The sequence below is a fragment of the Notolepis coatsorum genome (genome assembly GCF_963971535.1).
Source record: "Notolepis coatsorum genome assembly, chromosome: 13".
Lineage (NCBI taxonomy): Eukaryota > Metazoa > Chordata > Actinopteri > Aulopiformes > Paralepididae > Notolepis > Notolepis coatsorum.
This window is the reverse complement of record NC_140177.1, coordinates 128138382-128152074: the sequence shown is the minus strand read 5'-3', so window position 1 is coordinate 128152074 and position 13693 is coordinate 128138382. Positions and strand designations below refer to the sequence as shown.

Here is a 13693-nt window from a genome sequence, read left to right as displayed (position 1 = left end):
TATATTAATACAGTTTGATCCATCGCAAAGCGCTCCAGCGCTTGAATACGTATATTTTATATATTTTAATATTTTGCAGAACACCGGGGGATCCGCTCTATACAATGCAGACCCACGCTTATTAGAGTTAATAATATTGTATATTGTTTACACTGCCTTTTTATTCTATTTTTACTTCTCCACTGTACTATAATTATGTGACCTGTACCTCTATGTCTTCTACTACCTGTACCTCCCCTCCCCCCGGCCCTCCCCATGCTGCTGATTTTATATTATTTTATGAATACAACGTTTAATGTTCGCTAAACGTAGAGAAACGTCAGACGTAATTCGAGATACGTCAGACGTACTTCGAGATACTTCCGTACTTTCCGCCAATCAGCGCATAGCCCTGTCACAGGACGGGCGGAAGTACCAATCTGGACCGAGGCTCCGAGGCTGCAGCTCGACCGCGTCTACCTCTTTCGGTCCGCGGTCGCATTTTCCCTGGACTTCACGCGGCGCAGATTGATGACGTCGCATCATCATCAAAAACATGGCGAAGAAACAGCGTGGGGAGGAGATGTCCTCGATTTCAAAGACGGCGTATAGTGGAAACATGATGGACACGCTTGACTCGAGTGACGAGGAGGCTCCAGAAGAGGTGACCTTCGAAGAGTCCAAGGCGTCCGCGCTGCGCAGCATGAGAGACGCGCTGGAGACCGCGAAGAGGTAACTCACGGTGACGCGAGATGTTGCCCATGCAAGCTGATCAGAGGAACTCATTCAAATAACACAATACACACTCTTCTGCTTACAGAGACAGGGAACTGCTGAAGGAAAAGAGGAGGAAAAGGCAGGAGCTATTTCAGGAACAGAAGGTGTGTGTGGTCTGTGTCTGTCTGTCTGTGTCTCTCTCTCTGTCTGTATGTCTCTCTGTGTGTGTGCATGTGAGAGTGTCTGTCTGTCTGTCTGTCTGTCTGTCTCTCTGTCTGTATGTCTCTCTGTGTGTGTGCATGTGAGAGTGTCTGTCTGTCTGTCTGTCTGTCTGTCTGTCTGTGTGTCTCTCTCTCTGTCTGTATGTCTCTCTGTGTGTGTGCATGTGAGAGTGTCTGTCTGTCTGTCTGTGTGTCTCTCTCTCTGTCTGTATGTCTCTCTGTGTGTGTGCATGTGAGCGTGTGTGTCTCTGTCTGGTCTGTCTGTCTCTCTCTCTGTATGTCTCTCTCTCTGTGCATGTGAGAGTGTCTGTCTCTCTCTCTGTATGTCTCTCTCTGTGCATGTGAGAGTGTGTCTCTCTCTCTCTCTCTCTCTCTCTCTCTCTCTCTGTGTGTGATGTGAGAGAGTGTGTGAGAGAGACTGACTGGCTGGTTGCAAATGTATGAACCAGCGGATTAGGAAGAAAACACTTAAATTGTGTGGAAAAGAGAGCTGGTTTTCTGGTTAGGGTCAAGGAATAATAAACTGTTTGTATAGCACCTCTCACACAATATTTGCAGCCCAAAGTGCTTCACATCAGTAAAATATACATACAACGACACAATAAAAGCAATACAGACGATAACAATATTGATAAGAGCCAATACAACACTGTTTAGTGTTACTTCCTGTTTGATACTCGCACAGTTTAAAACCTGTCTTTCTCCCCTGGTTTATCTTGGTTCTGTAGAAGGGTGGATTATCCCTGCTTGTGGGAGTAGTAGTACACAGACACTGGGTAGTAGGATACTATAGTATTGGACCTATATGTACCCCCGTCTTTGGCCTGGAACGTCGTTCTGGAGGGCTTGCAGCTGGGGTGGATGGGGCCCTTTAAGCAGTACCCTTCCTTGACCACCTGTATAGACCCCTCAAATGCTATTCTATGAATGGGGTGTAAGGGTTAAATAATTATGCAGTCACAATATTTACCCAGGGGTTAGAATAGCAAATGGAAGAAACAGACACACAGACAATGCTCCCAATAAGGTCTACTTTACTGAAGCCTGGGCAGGTTATCAATTACAATTAACACTTTCCATTTATTCATACATGGCACCGGGTGCTCTCACTGTTAATGTAGGGGAAGCTCTTCCCACCATAGGCACCGCGTGCTGAATACATTAATAACACCCCGCTTGTACTAGGGGAACCCAGGCATAAAGTAGAGAAACATTGGGAATTCAAATAACCAAATAATCAGAATAACAAAAATAAAACCAAGTAAATGTGGGCCCACGTTACCAAAATAAAACCTAACCTAAGCCGGCTTAAATTGTTTGGGGTACCCCTTTAGACACTGGTTGTTAGCGTTCACTTGAATGGATGTTGCTGTTGATACACGAGGTACCGGTAGTACTTAGCCAAGATGGCGGACCCACTCTTGTCACCACTCGTCCAGGGGACAAGATGGCGTCGGCGATCCCGCGAGCACAGCCAGCGAGCTGGGCGAACAGCATAGGCAGTGGTTAGCTGGAGGAGCGTGCTGGATGGCGTCCTCTGCTGGTGGGAAGAGGCGTCCTCTGTACCATCTGGGGGACGTCCACTGCTGGCTGTTGCTTGCTGCTGGGTTTCCGGAAAATTGTTGCCGGTCTCAGTGTCCGGTAGATTTAAATCTACCGGTGAAATGAGAGAAATTCCGGTCAGAGTTTATTGAGCTTAAAAATAATTGACATCCTCAAGGCATGTAGATTTATAATATTTTAACTTAAAACTAGGCTACTGCTACTTTTGCGTATACAATCATTATATTCCAAATAAAATAAGTCCAGAGACTCCGTGCTGCTGCCGACTTTAAATCAAATAGGTGTCTGTGGGCAGTCGCCCGACATTAATACAGTATACAATAATAAACAGCAGTCTGTTATAATCACATTTTTATGAGCTAACTAATATAACTAACCGTTATATTGGACATTTGTATTAATTATATCAAGCGAAGAACTGAGAAATTTGGCAGAGAGAGACGGCAACATTATCGTGGGTTTGCGTGATGACTCCCTCCACCTCGCAACGACTTATTTGCAAAGAGTATGGCGCTGCAGAGCAGCAGATTCAGCTGTTTTTTGGCTCTATCTGGGGACCGCTCAACAGCGCCCCCACCCAACAGCTGAATTGCCAATGGCTGAATTGGAGTACTGCACTGTGCCGCTGCTGCTCTGGCTCTGCAGCTACACATGCACTCGCAAAACCCAGCACTAAGCTCTCGCTGACAACATTATTATACCTGCTTGGTGAAGCAACGATGAAACAAATGTAATGATTGTTTCGTTCATCGCATAGGCTATTTAATTTTAGCCTATTTTAATACAATTCAAATAATCAAATTGTGCTTGGAGGGAATTATTTTCACCGGACATTAAGACCGGAGAGATTAAATATGTCGGACTTCAACAGATTTTGCCGGTCAAATACCGGTAATTACCGGCTAACGGAAACGCTGGCTGTCGCGCGAGCTAATACTGTTGCTACCCTAAACACAGCTAAGCTTCGGGTCTGGATGCACCCTCCTGCTATATCGGTTGTACTACTAACGCAACGTGGCTGGCTATACCACCGGTCTTCAGCGCCGCGCGCCCGGTAGTCTACTGAAGTCAGACGGAGCCGCTAGCAGCATGCTAATAACTACTAACTAATAACTACTATAACCCGCTAGCGATAGACGTTAGTCCTTCGGTTCTGTATCTCTTACTCGCACACTATCGCTGGTACTTCTAGGATAACCCGTCACTAGCAAGTACTTCTCATCACCCGTTGCTCGTTCCAACGGGGCTCTCTTCTTATCACCCGTCGCTCGTTCCGACGGGGCTCTCCAACAACGGGGCTCGTTTGAGCACCCGCCCACTGTAACTGCGACTGATCACGGTCAAGTCCACTGCCGAAGAGAGCTTCCTGGTACTCTCGCTCCCAGGTAACTCCCTCTTCCTCGTTGCTTTCCTCTCTCCTCCGCTCCACCTGCCACCACTGCCACTCCGCCCCCTGCTGGCAACCTCCACTGATCCCACTTTAGGACCGCTCCAGAAAGGGAAAAAGGGCTTCAATGTTATTGTTAGTGATTCATACTGAAGCCGGAGAAGAGTAGCACCTCACCTCGTCGTTAGACTGGGCGAGCTATCCAAAAGAACACTGTTAATCACACGTTATACACACACAGGGAAAGTAACAGTTAGTTAGCACTTCTGAATACTTTGTAGAATATTCAGGCTGCTACAGTTCTATGGTAAAATAGTAGTATAAGTAGTAGCACAAACGACAACAATAATCACAGTGTGTTTGAGTGAGTGTAAAGTGGCAGAATGTCTCCGTGTCTAATTTTTTTTGGCAGGCCGGTAAAGACTGCATTACAGTAATCAAGTTAGCTTGAAGGCATGGATCAGCTTTTCAGGAATCTATACATCTCTTTATGTACATTTTGAATATATCTTATTGGTTATGGTTAGGCATGTATTGCAGAAGGTAAACGTTATAGGGGCTGGGGAATGATTTTTATTCAGTGTGTGAGAGAAAGAGATGCTGAGTGAGTAGCCTCATTGCTGTGTTCCTCTTTGCAGAAAAAAAGACTGTTGCCTGCTGACATTCTAGAGGAAATCGATGCACCCTCTTTAAAGTAGGTTCCCCACACCAACTCACTCAAGTCATTCAGTTTTCATGTAATATCGCCACCCCCACCCCCTCGATACAGCTTAGATATGGCTTAGAGTAGACGACAGAGTACAGCAACTTGCAATGGGCCTGGTCTACGAGATACACTACGCGACCAAGGTACCCATGTACATGTCAAAATACTTCCCAAAGGTCAGTGAATACCACGATCACAACACCAGAGGGAGCTCCACAAATCATGTTAAACCCAGATTCGGCTCAAACAAGGGACTAAACACGTTTCGCAATTATGCCACATCAATGTGGAACGCCCTACCTAAAGCTGTAAAGGAATGTGAATCACTACCCACTTTCAAAAACACTCTCAAAAAACACCTACGTGAGACTGCAATTCGAAACTGGCCCCTACAAATGTCCTAACCTAGTTGTACAGTAAATGACCAAGTAAGGCTTTGTCAATATTCCAATGTACAGTGTAAAATGTGTGTGTGTCCCCTACCCAAACCCCCCCCCCCCCCCAACCTCCAATGTACAGCCCTCACCCACCCACCCAACCCCACCCCACCCAACCAACCTCCTCCAATGTACAGTTTCTACGCCAAATGTATATACACTCCTTTTCTGGACACTTTTGTATCACAAACAGTACTGTATTTGCAAATCTGATATGTCATAATGTATAGATGGAGCAGTACTGTCTATCTGTATGTCATATATGTCATATATGTTATGATGAATTGAAAATGGGGGACCCTGATGTAAACAAGACGAAAGTCTTTCTCTGGTCTGCATCCCCTTAACAATTGTATGTATTGAGCTGTACTGTACTGTACCCATTCTGCAATCTGTTAATACACTTTTCAATCAATCAATCAATCAGCACCGTTGCTAGTGTTTAATTTAAGCGTTGTATTTTGTTTTTCTAGGACGCAGAAGCTGTCTGAAGACCAAGGTAAACGTTGCCTTCCCTACATTTAAGATAAGATGATCCCCTTGGAGAAATTCGGGAACATGCCAACATTATGGGAAATACACTTACCGTCTTCTCCAGAGTTACCTCTTTGTGTGTTCAGTAGAAAGCTATCTGGCTGCAAGCTAGCCTAGCTTAGCACACATGAGGCGGATACGGATCGGCTAGCCTAGCTTAGCACACATGAGGCGGATACGGATCGGCTAGCCTAGCTTAGCACACATGAGGCGGATACGGATCGGCTAGCCTAGCTTAGCACACATGAGGCGGATACGGATCGGCTAGCCTAGCTTAGCACACATGAGGCGGATACGGATCGGCTAGCCTAGCTTAGCACACATGAGGCGGATACGGATCGGCTAGCCTAGCTTAGCACACATGAGGCGGATACGGATCGGCTAGCCTAGCTTAGCACACATGAGGCGGATACGGATCGGCTAGCCTAGCTTAGCACACATGAGGCGGATACGGATCGGCTAGCCTAGCTTAGCACACATGAGGCGGATACGGACCGGCTAGCCTAGCTTAGCACACATGAGGCGGATACGGATCGGCTAGCCTAGCTTAGCACACATGAGGCGGATACGGATCGGCTAGCCTAGCTTAGCACACATGAGGCGGATACGGATCGGCTAGCCTAGCTTAGCACACATGAGGCGGATACGGATCGGCTAGCCTAGCTTAGCACACATGAGGCGGATACGGATCGGCTAGCCTAGCTTAGCACACATGAGGCGGATACGGATCGGCTAGCCTAGCTTAGCACACATGAGGCGGATACGGACCGGCTAGCCTAGCTTAGCACACATGAGGCGGATACGGATCGGCTAGCCTAGCTTAGCACACATGAGGCGGATACGGATCGGCTAGCCTAGCTGTGGGCCAAAAACGCCTCTTCTGGATTTTTAAGTTAGGTTAGCTGATCCGTTTCCATTCATTTGTGCAAGCTAGCTAGCAGCCAGATAGCTTTCTACTGACGCACAGAGAGGTTGGTATCTATCTTGTCTGACCTGCTCTTAGCTAGATGTTTAATATTGAACTGTAGTGTCTCCTCTCTCTTAGCTAGATGTTTAATATTGAACTGTAGTGTCTTCTCTCTCTTAGCTAGATGTTTAATATTGAACTGTAGTGTCTTCTCCTCTCTCTCTTAGCTAGATGTTTAATATTGAACTGTAGTGTCTTCTCCTCTCTCTCTTAGCTAGATGTTTAATATTGAACTGCAGTGTCTCCTCTCTCTTAGCTAGATGTTTAATATTGAACTGTAGTGTCTTCTCTCTCTTAGCTAGATGTTTAATATTGAACTGTAGTGTCTTCTCCTCTCTCTCTTAGCTAGATGTTTAATATTGAACTGTAGTGTCTTCTCCTCTCTCTCTTAGCTAGATGTTTAATATTGAACTGTAGTGTCTTCTCCTGCTCTTAGCTAGATGTTTAATATTGAACTGCAGTGTCTTCTCTCTCTTAGCTAGATGTTTAATATTGAACTGTAGTGTCTTCTCCTCTCTCTCTTAGCTAGATGTTTAATATTGAACTGTAGTGTCTTCTCTCTCTTAGCTAGATGTTTAATATTGAACTGCAGTGTCTTCTCTCTCTTAGCTAGATGTTTAATATTGAACTGCAGTGTCTTCTCCTGCTCTTAGCTAGATGTTTAATATTGAACTGTAGTGTCTCCTCTCTCTCTTAGCTAGATGTTTAATATTGAACTGTAGTGTCTCCTCTCTCTTAGCTAGATGTTTAATATTGAACTGCAGTGTCTCCTCTCTCTTAGCTAGATGTTTAATATTGAACTGTAGTGTCTTCTCTCTCTTAGCTAGATGTTTAATATTGAACTGCAGTGTCTTCTCTCTCTTAGCTAGATGTTTAATATTGAACTGTAGTGTCTCCTCCTCTCTCTTAGCTAGATGTTTAATATTGAACTGTAGTGTCTCCTCCTCTCTCTTAGCTAGATGTTTAATGTTGAACTGTAGTGTCTTCTCCTCTCTCTTAGCTAGATGTTTAATATTGAACTGTAGTGTCTCCTCTCTCTCTTAGCTAGATGTTTAATATTGAACTGCAGTGTCTCCTCTCTCTTAGCTAGATGTTTAATATTGAACTGCAGTGTCTCCTCTCTCTTAGCTAGATGTTTAATATTGAACTGTAGTGTCTTCTCTCTCTTAGCTAGATGTTTAATATTGAACTGTAGTGTCTTCTCTCTCTTAGCTAGATGTTTAATATTGAACTGTAGTGTCTTCTCTCTCTTAGCTAGATGTTTAATATTGAACTGCAGTGTCTTCTCCTGCTCTTAGCTAGATGTTTAATATTGAACTGCAGTGTCTTCTCTCTCTTAGCTAGATGTTTAATATTGAACTGTAGTGTCTTCTCTCTCTTAGCTAGATGTTTAATATTGAACTGTAGTGTCTTCTCTCTCTTAGCTAGATGTTTAATATTAGGGATGCACCGAAATTTCGGCTACTGAAAGTTTTCGGCCGAAAGAGTTTTTTCACCGAAAATATAATACAGAAACAACCTGTAACCTAACGCGTGTTGTTGTGATGCTGTCGGGAGTCGCGCTGTTTCTATGTAAACTCTGCGCGCAACGCGTCCAATAAATGCGTCTTTAACATCCTTATTTACTATATGCCCGTCGCGGTTAATCACCGAGTGATCTAATATGCATATTATTCAGAGCGAGAGGGGGGGGGGGGGGGGGGGGATAGTGTTTCTCACATTGACGCTGTCTGTCGTTGATAATATAATCTTTCTCGAGCATACACGTCGCGCGTCTACTGTGCCGAGTCAAGAGAGCACATTCAACTGGGGACTAGAAAGGTGCGCTCAGTACAGCACAGATGTCCGCCGCGGCAGCCAGAGAAAATATGGAATTAATGTGCTGTATGCATTCAGAAGTGCTGAATAAATGTTTTATGGACCCATAATAGTGATTATTTATTATTTAAGTTAAGTTTAGCCATAATCATATATTTTTCCATAATCATAATGTTCCACAACATTGGTAAAAAAAAATTCTATTCTATGAATCATTTTCGGCCTTTCGGCATTCGGTTTTCGGCCAACTGTTTTCTATTTTCGGTATCGGTTTCGGCCAAGAATTTCCCATTCGGTGCATCCCTATTTAATATTGAACTGCAGTGTCTTCTCTCTCTTAGCTAGATGTTTAATATTGAACTGTAGTGTCTTCTCTCTCTTAGCTAGATGTTTAATATTGAACTGTAGTGTCTTCTCTCTCTTAGCTAGATGTTTAATATTGAACTGTAGTGTCTTCTCTCTCTTAGCTAGATGTTTAATATTGAACTGTAGTGTCTTCTCCTGCTCTTAGCTAGATGTTTAATATTGAACTGCAGTGTCTCCTCTCTCTTAGCTAGATGTTTAATATTGAACTGTAGTGTCTTCTCTCTCTTAGCTAGATGTTTAATATTGAACTGTAGTGTCTTCTCCTCTCTCTTAGCTAGATGTTTAATATTGAACTGTAGTGTCTTCTCCTCTCTCTTAGCTAGATGTTTAATATTTAACTGTAGTGTCTTCTCCTGCTCTTAGCTAGATGTTTAATATTGAACTGTAGTGTCTTCTCTCTCTTAGCTAGATGTTTAATATTGAACTGTAGTGGTCTTATCTCTCTTAGCTAGATGTTTAATATTGAACTGCAGTGTCTTCTCCTGCTCTTAGCTAGATGTTTAATATTGAACTGTAGTGTCTTCTCCTGCTCTTAGCTAGATGTTTAATATTGAACTGTAGTGGTCTTCTCCTGCTCTTAGCTAGATGTTTAATATTGAACTGTAGTGTCTCCTCCTCTCTCTTAGCTAGATGTTTAATATTGAACTGTAGTGTCTTCTCTCTCTTAGCTAGATGTTTAATATTGAACTGTAGTGTCTCCTCCTCTCTCTTAGCTAGATGTTTAATATTGAACTGTAGTGTCTTCTCCTGCTCTTAGCTAGATGTTTTTTTTTTAAAGATTTATTTTTTGGCGTTTTATCGCTTTATTACTACTGGGCAGTCCAGTAGGGAGAGACAGAGGAGAAATGGGAGACAGAGTGGGGGGAAGACATTCTGGAAATAACGACGGATTCGAGAATCGAACCCGGGTCGCCCGTGTCGCGGCTGAGCGCGCTATGTGGTTCGCCACTGGGGCGCCCAGCTAGATGTTTAATATTGAACTGTAGTGGTCTTCTCCTGCTCTTAGCTAGATGTTTAATATTGAACTGTAGTGTCTCCTCCTTTCTCTTAGCTAGATGTTTAATATTGAACTGTAGTGGTCTTCTCCTCTCTCTTAGCTAGATGTTTAATATTGAACTGTAGTGTCTTCTCCTCTCTCTTAGCTAGATGTTTAATATTGAACTGTAGTGTCTTCTCCTCTCTCAGCTAGATGTTTAATATTGAACTGTAGTGTCTTCTCTCTCTTAGCTAGATGTTTAATATTGAACTGTAGTGTCTTCTCCTCTCTCTTAGCTAGATGTTTAATATTGAACTGTAGTGTCTTCTCCTGCTCTTAGCTAGATGTTTAATATTGAACTGTAGTGGTCTTCTCCTCTCTCTTAGCTAGATGTTTAATATTGAACTGTAGTGTCTTCTCCTCTCTCTTAGCTAGATGTTTAATATTGAACTGTAGTGTCTTCTCCTCTCTCTTAGCTAGATGTTTAATATTGAACTGTAGTGTCTTCTCCTCTCTCAGCTAGATGTTTAATATTGAACTGTAGTGTCTTCTCTCTCTTAGCTAGATGTTTAATATTGAACTGTAGTGTCTCCTCCTCTCTCTTAGCTAGATGTTTAATATTGAACTGTAGTGGTCTTCTCCTGCTCTTAGCTAGATGTTTAATATTGAACTGTAGTGTCTCCTCTCTCTCTTAGCTAGATGTTTAATATTGAACTGTAGTGTCTTCTCCTGCTCTTAGCTAGATGTTTAATATTGAACTGCAGTGTCTTCTCCTCTCTCTTAGCTAGATGTTTAATATTGAACTGTAGTGTCTCCTCTCTCTCTTAGCTAGATGTTTAATATTGAACTGTAGTGTCTTCTCCTCTCTCTTAGCTAGATGTTTAATATTGAACTTCAGTGTCTTCTCCTCTCTCTTAGCTAGATGTTTAATATTGAACTTCAGTGTCTTCTCCTCTCTCTTAGCTAGATGTTTAATATTGAACTGCAGTGTCTCCTCTCTCTTAGCTAGATGTTTAATATTGAACTGTAGTGTCTCCTCTCTCTTAGCTAGATGTTTAATATTGAACTGTAGTGTCTCCTCCTCTCTCTTAGCTAGATGTTTAATATTGAACTGTAGTGTCTTCTCCTGCTCTTAGCTAGATGTTTAATATTGAACTGTAGTGTCTCCTCCTCTCTCTTAGCTAGATGTTTAATATTGAACTGTAGTGGTCTTCTCCTGCTCTTAGCTAGATGTTTAATATTGAACTGTAGTGTCTTCTCCTCTCTCTTAGCTAGATGTTTAATATTGAACTGCAGTGTCTCCTCTCTCTTAGCTAGATGTTTAATATTGAACTGTAGTGTCTTCTTCTCTCTCTTAGCTAGATGTGTAATATTGAACTGTAGTGTCTTCTCCTGCTCTTAGCTAGATGTTTAATATTGAACTGTAGTGTCTCCTCCTCTCTCTTAGCTAGATGTTTAATATTGAACTGTAGTGTCTTCTCCTCTCTCTTAGCTAGATGTTTAATATTGAACTGTAGTGTCTTCTCCTCTCTCTTAGCTAGATGTTTAATATTGAACTGTAGTGTCTTCTCCTGCTCTTAGCTAGATGTTTAATATTGAACTGTAGTGTCTCCTCTCTCTCTTAGCTAGATGTTTAATATTGAACTGTAGTGTCTTCTCCTGCTCTTAGCTAGATGTTTAATATTGAACTGTAGTGGTCTTCTCCTCTCTCTTAGCTAGATGTTTAATATTGAACTGTAGTGTCTTCTCCTCTCTCTTAGCTAGATGTTTAATATTGAACTGTAGTGTCTTCTTCTCTCTCTTAGCTAGATGTTTAATATTGAACTGTAGTGGTATTCTCCTGCTCTTAGCTAGATGTTTAATATTGAACTGTAGTGTCTTCTCTTGCTCTTAGCTAGATGTTTAATATTGAACTGTAGTGTCTTCTCCTCTCTTAGCTAGATGTTTAATATTGAACTGTAGTGTCTCCTCCTCTCTCTTAGCTAGATGTTTAATATTGAACTGTAGTGTCTTCTCCTCTCTCTTAGCTAGATGTTTAATATTGAACTGTAGTGTCTTCTCCTGCTCTTAGCTAGATGTTTAATATTGAACTGTAGTGTCTCCTCCTCTCTCTTAGCTAGATGTTTAATATTGAACTGTAGTGTATTCTCCTGCTCTTAGCTAGATGTTTAATATTGAACTGTAGTGGTCTTCTCCTGCTCTTAGCTAGATGTTTAATATTGAACTGTAGTGTCTTCTCTCTCTTAGCTAGATGTTTAATATTGAACTGCAGTGTCTCCTCTCTCTTAGCTAGATGTTTAATATTGAACTGTAGTGTCTTCTCCTCTCTCTTAGCTAGATGTTTAATATTGAACTGCAGTGTCTTCTCCTGCTCTTAGCTAGATGTTTAATATTGAACTGTAGTGTCTTCTCTCTCTTAGCTAGATGTTTAATATTGAACTGTAGTGTCTTCTCCTCTCTCTTAGCTAGATGTTTAATATTGAACTGTAGTGTCTTCTCCTCTCTCTTAGCTAGATGTTTAATATTGAACTGTAGTGGTATTCTCCTGCTCTTAGCTAGATGTTTAATATTGAACTGTAGTGTCTTCTCTTGCTCTTAGCTAGATGTTTAATATTGAACTGTAGTGTCTTCTCCTGCTCTTAGCTAGATGTTTAATATTGAACTGTAGTGGTCTTCTCCTCTCTCTTAGCTAGATGTTTAATATTGAACTGTAGTGTCTTCTCCTGCTCTTAGCTAGATGTTTAATATTGAACTGTAGTGTCTCCTCCTCTCTCTTAGCTAGATGTTTAATATTGAACTGTAGTGTCTTCTCCTGCTCTTAGCTAGATGTTTAATATTGAACTGTAGTGTCTCCTCCTCTCTCTTAGCTAGATGTTTAATATTGAAACATAGTGGCCTTCTCCTGCTCTTAGCTATAGATGTTTAATATTGCTGAAGTGGAGGCATGTATCCCTGCCTGTAGGCCTGAGTTACAGATATTTTTGTAATTATTAGTTACTATTTATAAAAATATATTTAGTTTGTTTTTATTGTATTTATTTATATATAAAGAAAACGTGTGCTCAATATTTATTTATTTTGAGTCATGACTTTTTTTTTACCCTTTATGTTTTTAAAGGTGTGAGGGAAGTAGGTGCCCTGGAATGGGGGGTTAGGAGATCTTGGGTGGGGAGGGCTGTTGAACTGGGGCAGTATGGGGGCTGGTAGGATGGGGACGTATGTGGGTGTATGTCTAATTTTCGATAACATTTTTATAATGTACGTTAATTTAAAAACATGTCAATAAACGAATGTAAAAATATTTAAATAATAAAATACAAAACTAACTAACAATCCTGTTTTTATAAACATGTCTGCTGTGAATAAGGTCTGAAAATGTCACGGCACTCGTCCTGTTCTCATTCATCACTGACTCTAGCCTGCGTTTTCCACCCAGCCGAGGAAAAGGCACCGGAGGGAGACGAGAAGGACGAAAAAGAGGACTCTGAGGAAGGAGACGAGACCAAGAAAAATAAACTGAAAATGCAGAATGTCCGCAAGTAAGTGAATCCACTTTTATTTATATTTTAATGTATTTATTCATTTTTGACAGTCAATACAGGAGACCCTGTAAATAAGATAACAATCAGTGGGTCTCATTCTCGAACGAAGTTACGACAAAATATTTCGTCTTAGCCAGATTTCGGCCTATTTAAGACATATTAGGGCTGGGAGTCTTCAAATTTTCCTGAGATCTTATTTGAGAGCAGATCTAAGAGTGCTGAGGAGCACACTTAAATATGCTCTCAGCCCACGATCAAATCTCATGATTGATTGACTAATTTAAAATGTTATTATAACTTGACAGACTGTGTTCTCATAGTGATTCCTTCACGTCAACGCTACAGGCCTCCTTGGAATTAATTACTTAATCATAATTAAAATAAATATGACAATATTTGTACGATAAGAAATTACGAATTTGATGTCGTAAAAATAAATAATATGGATTCATCTGATCACAGGGCAGCTGGATTAACCAT

General features: G+C 41.6%; 1 protein-coding gene across 2 annotated transcripts in view; it reads left to right on the top strand.

Annotated features, from left to right (window-relative positions):
• Positions 1 to 462: 462 nt before the first annotated feature.
• nol7 (nucleolar protein 7) overlaps positions 463 to 13693 on the top strand; it is a 29048-nt gene continuing 15817 nt past the window's right edge. The window contains exons 1-5 of one of the 2 annotated variants that reach the window (XM_084326836.1): positions 463 to 711; positions 800 to 860; positions 4506 to 4561; positions 5484 to 5509; positions 13090 to 13210. In XM_084326836.1, coding sequence (XP_084182962.1) covers positions 536 to 711; positions 800 to 860; positions 4506 to 4561; positions 5484 to 5509; positions 13090 to 13210 — 440 coding nt within the window. In that variant the 5' untranslated portion in view covers positions 463 to 535. The remainder of the gene's footprint in view (positions 712 to 799; positions 861 to 4505; positions 4562 to 5483; positions 5510 to 13089; positions 13211 to 13693) is intronic. The other variant, XM_084326837.1, reaches the window with a different exon arrangement.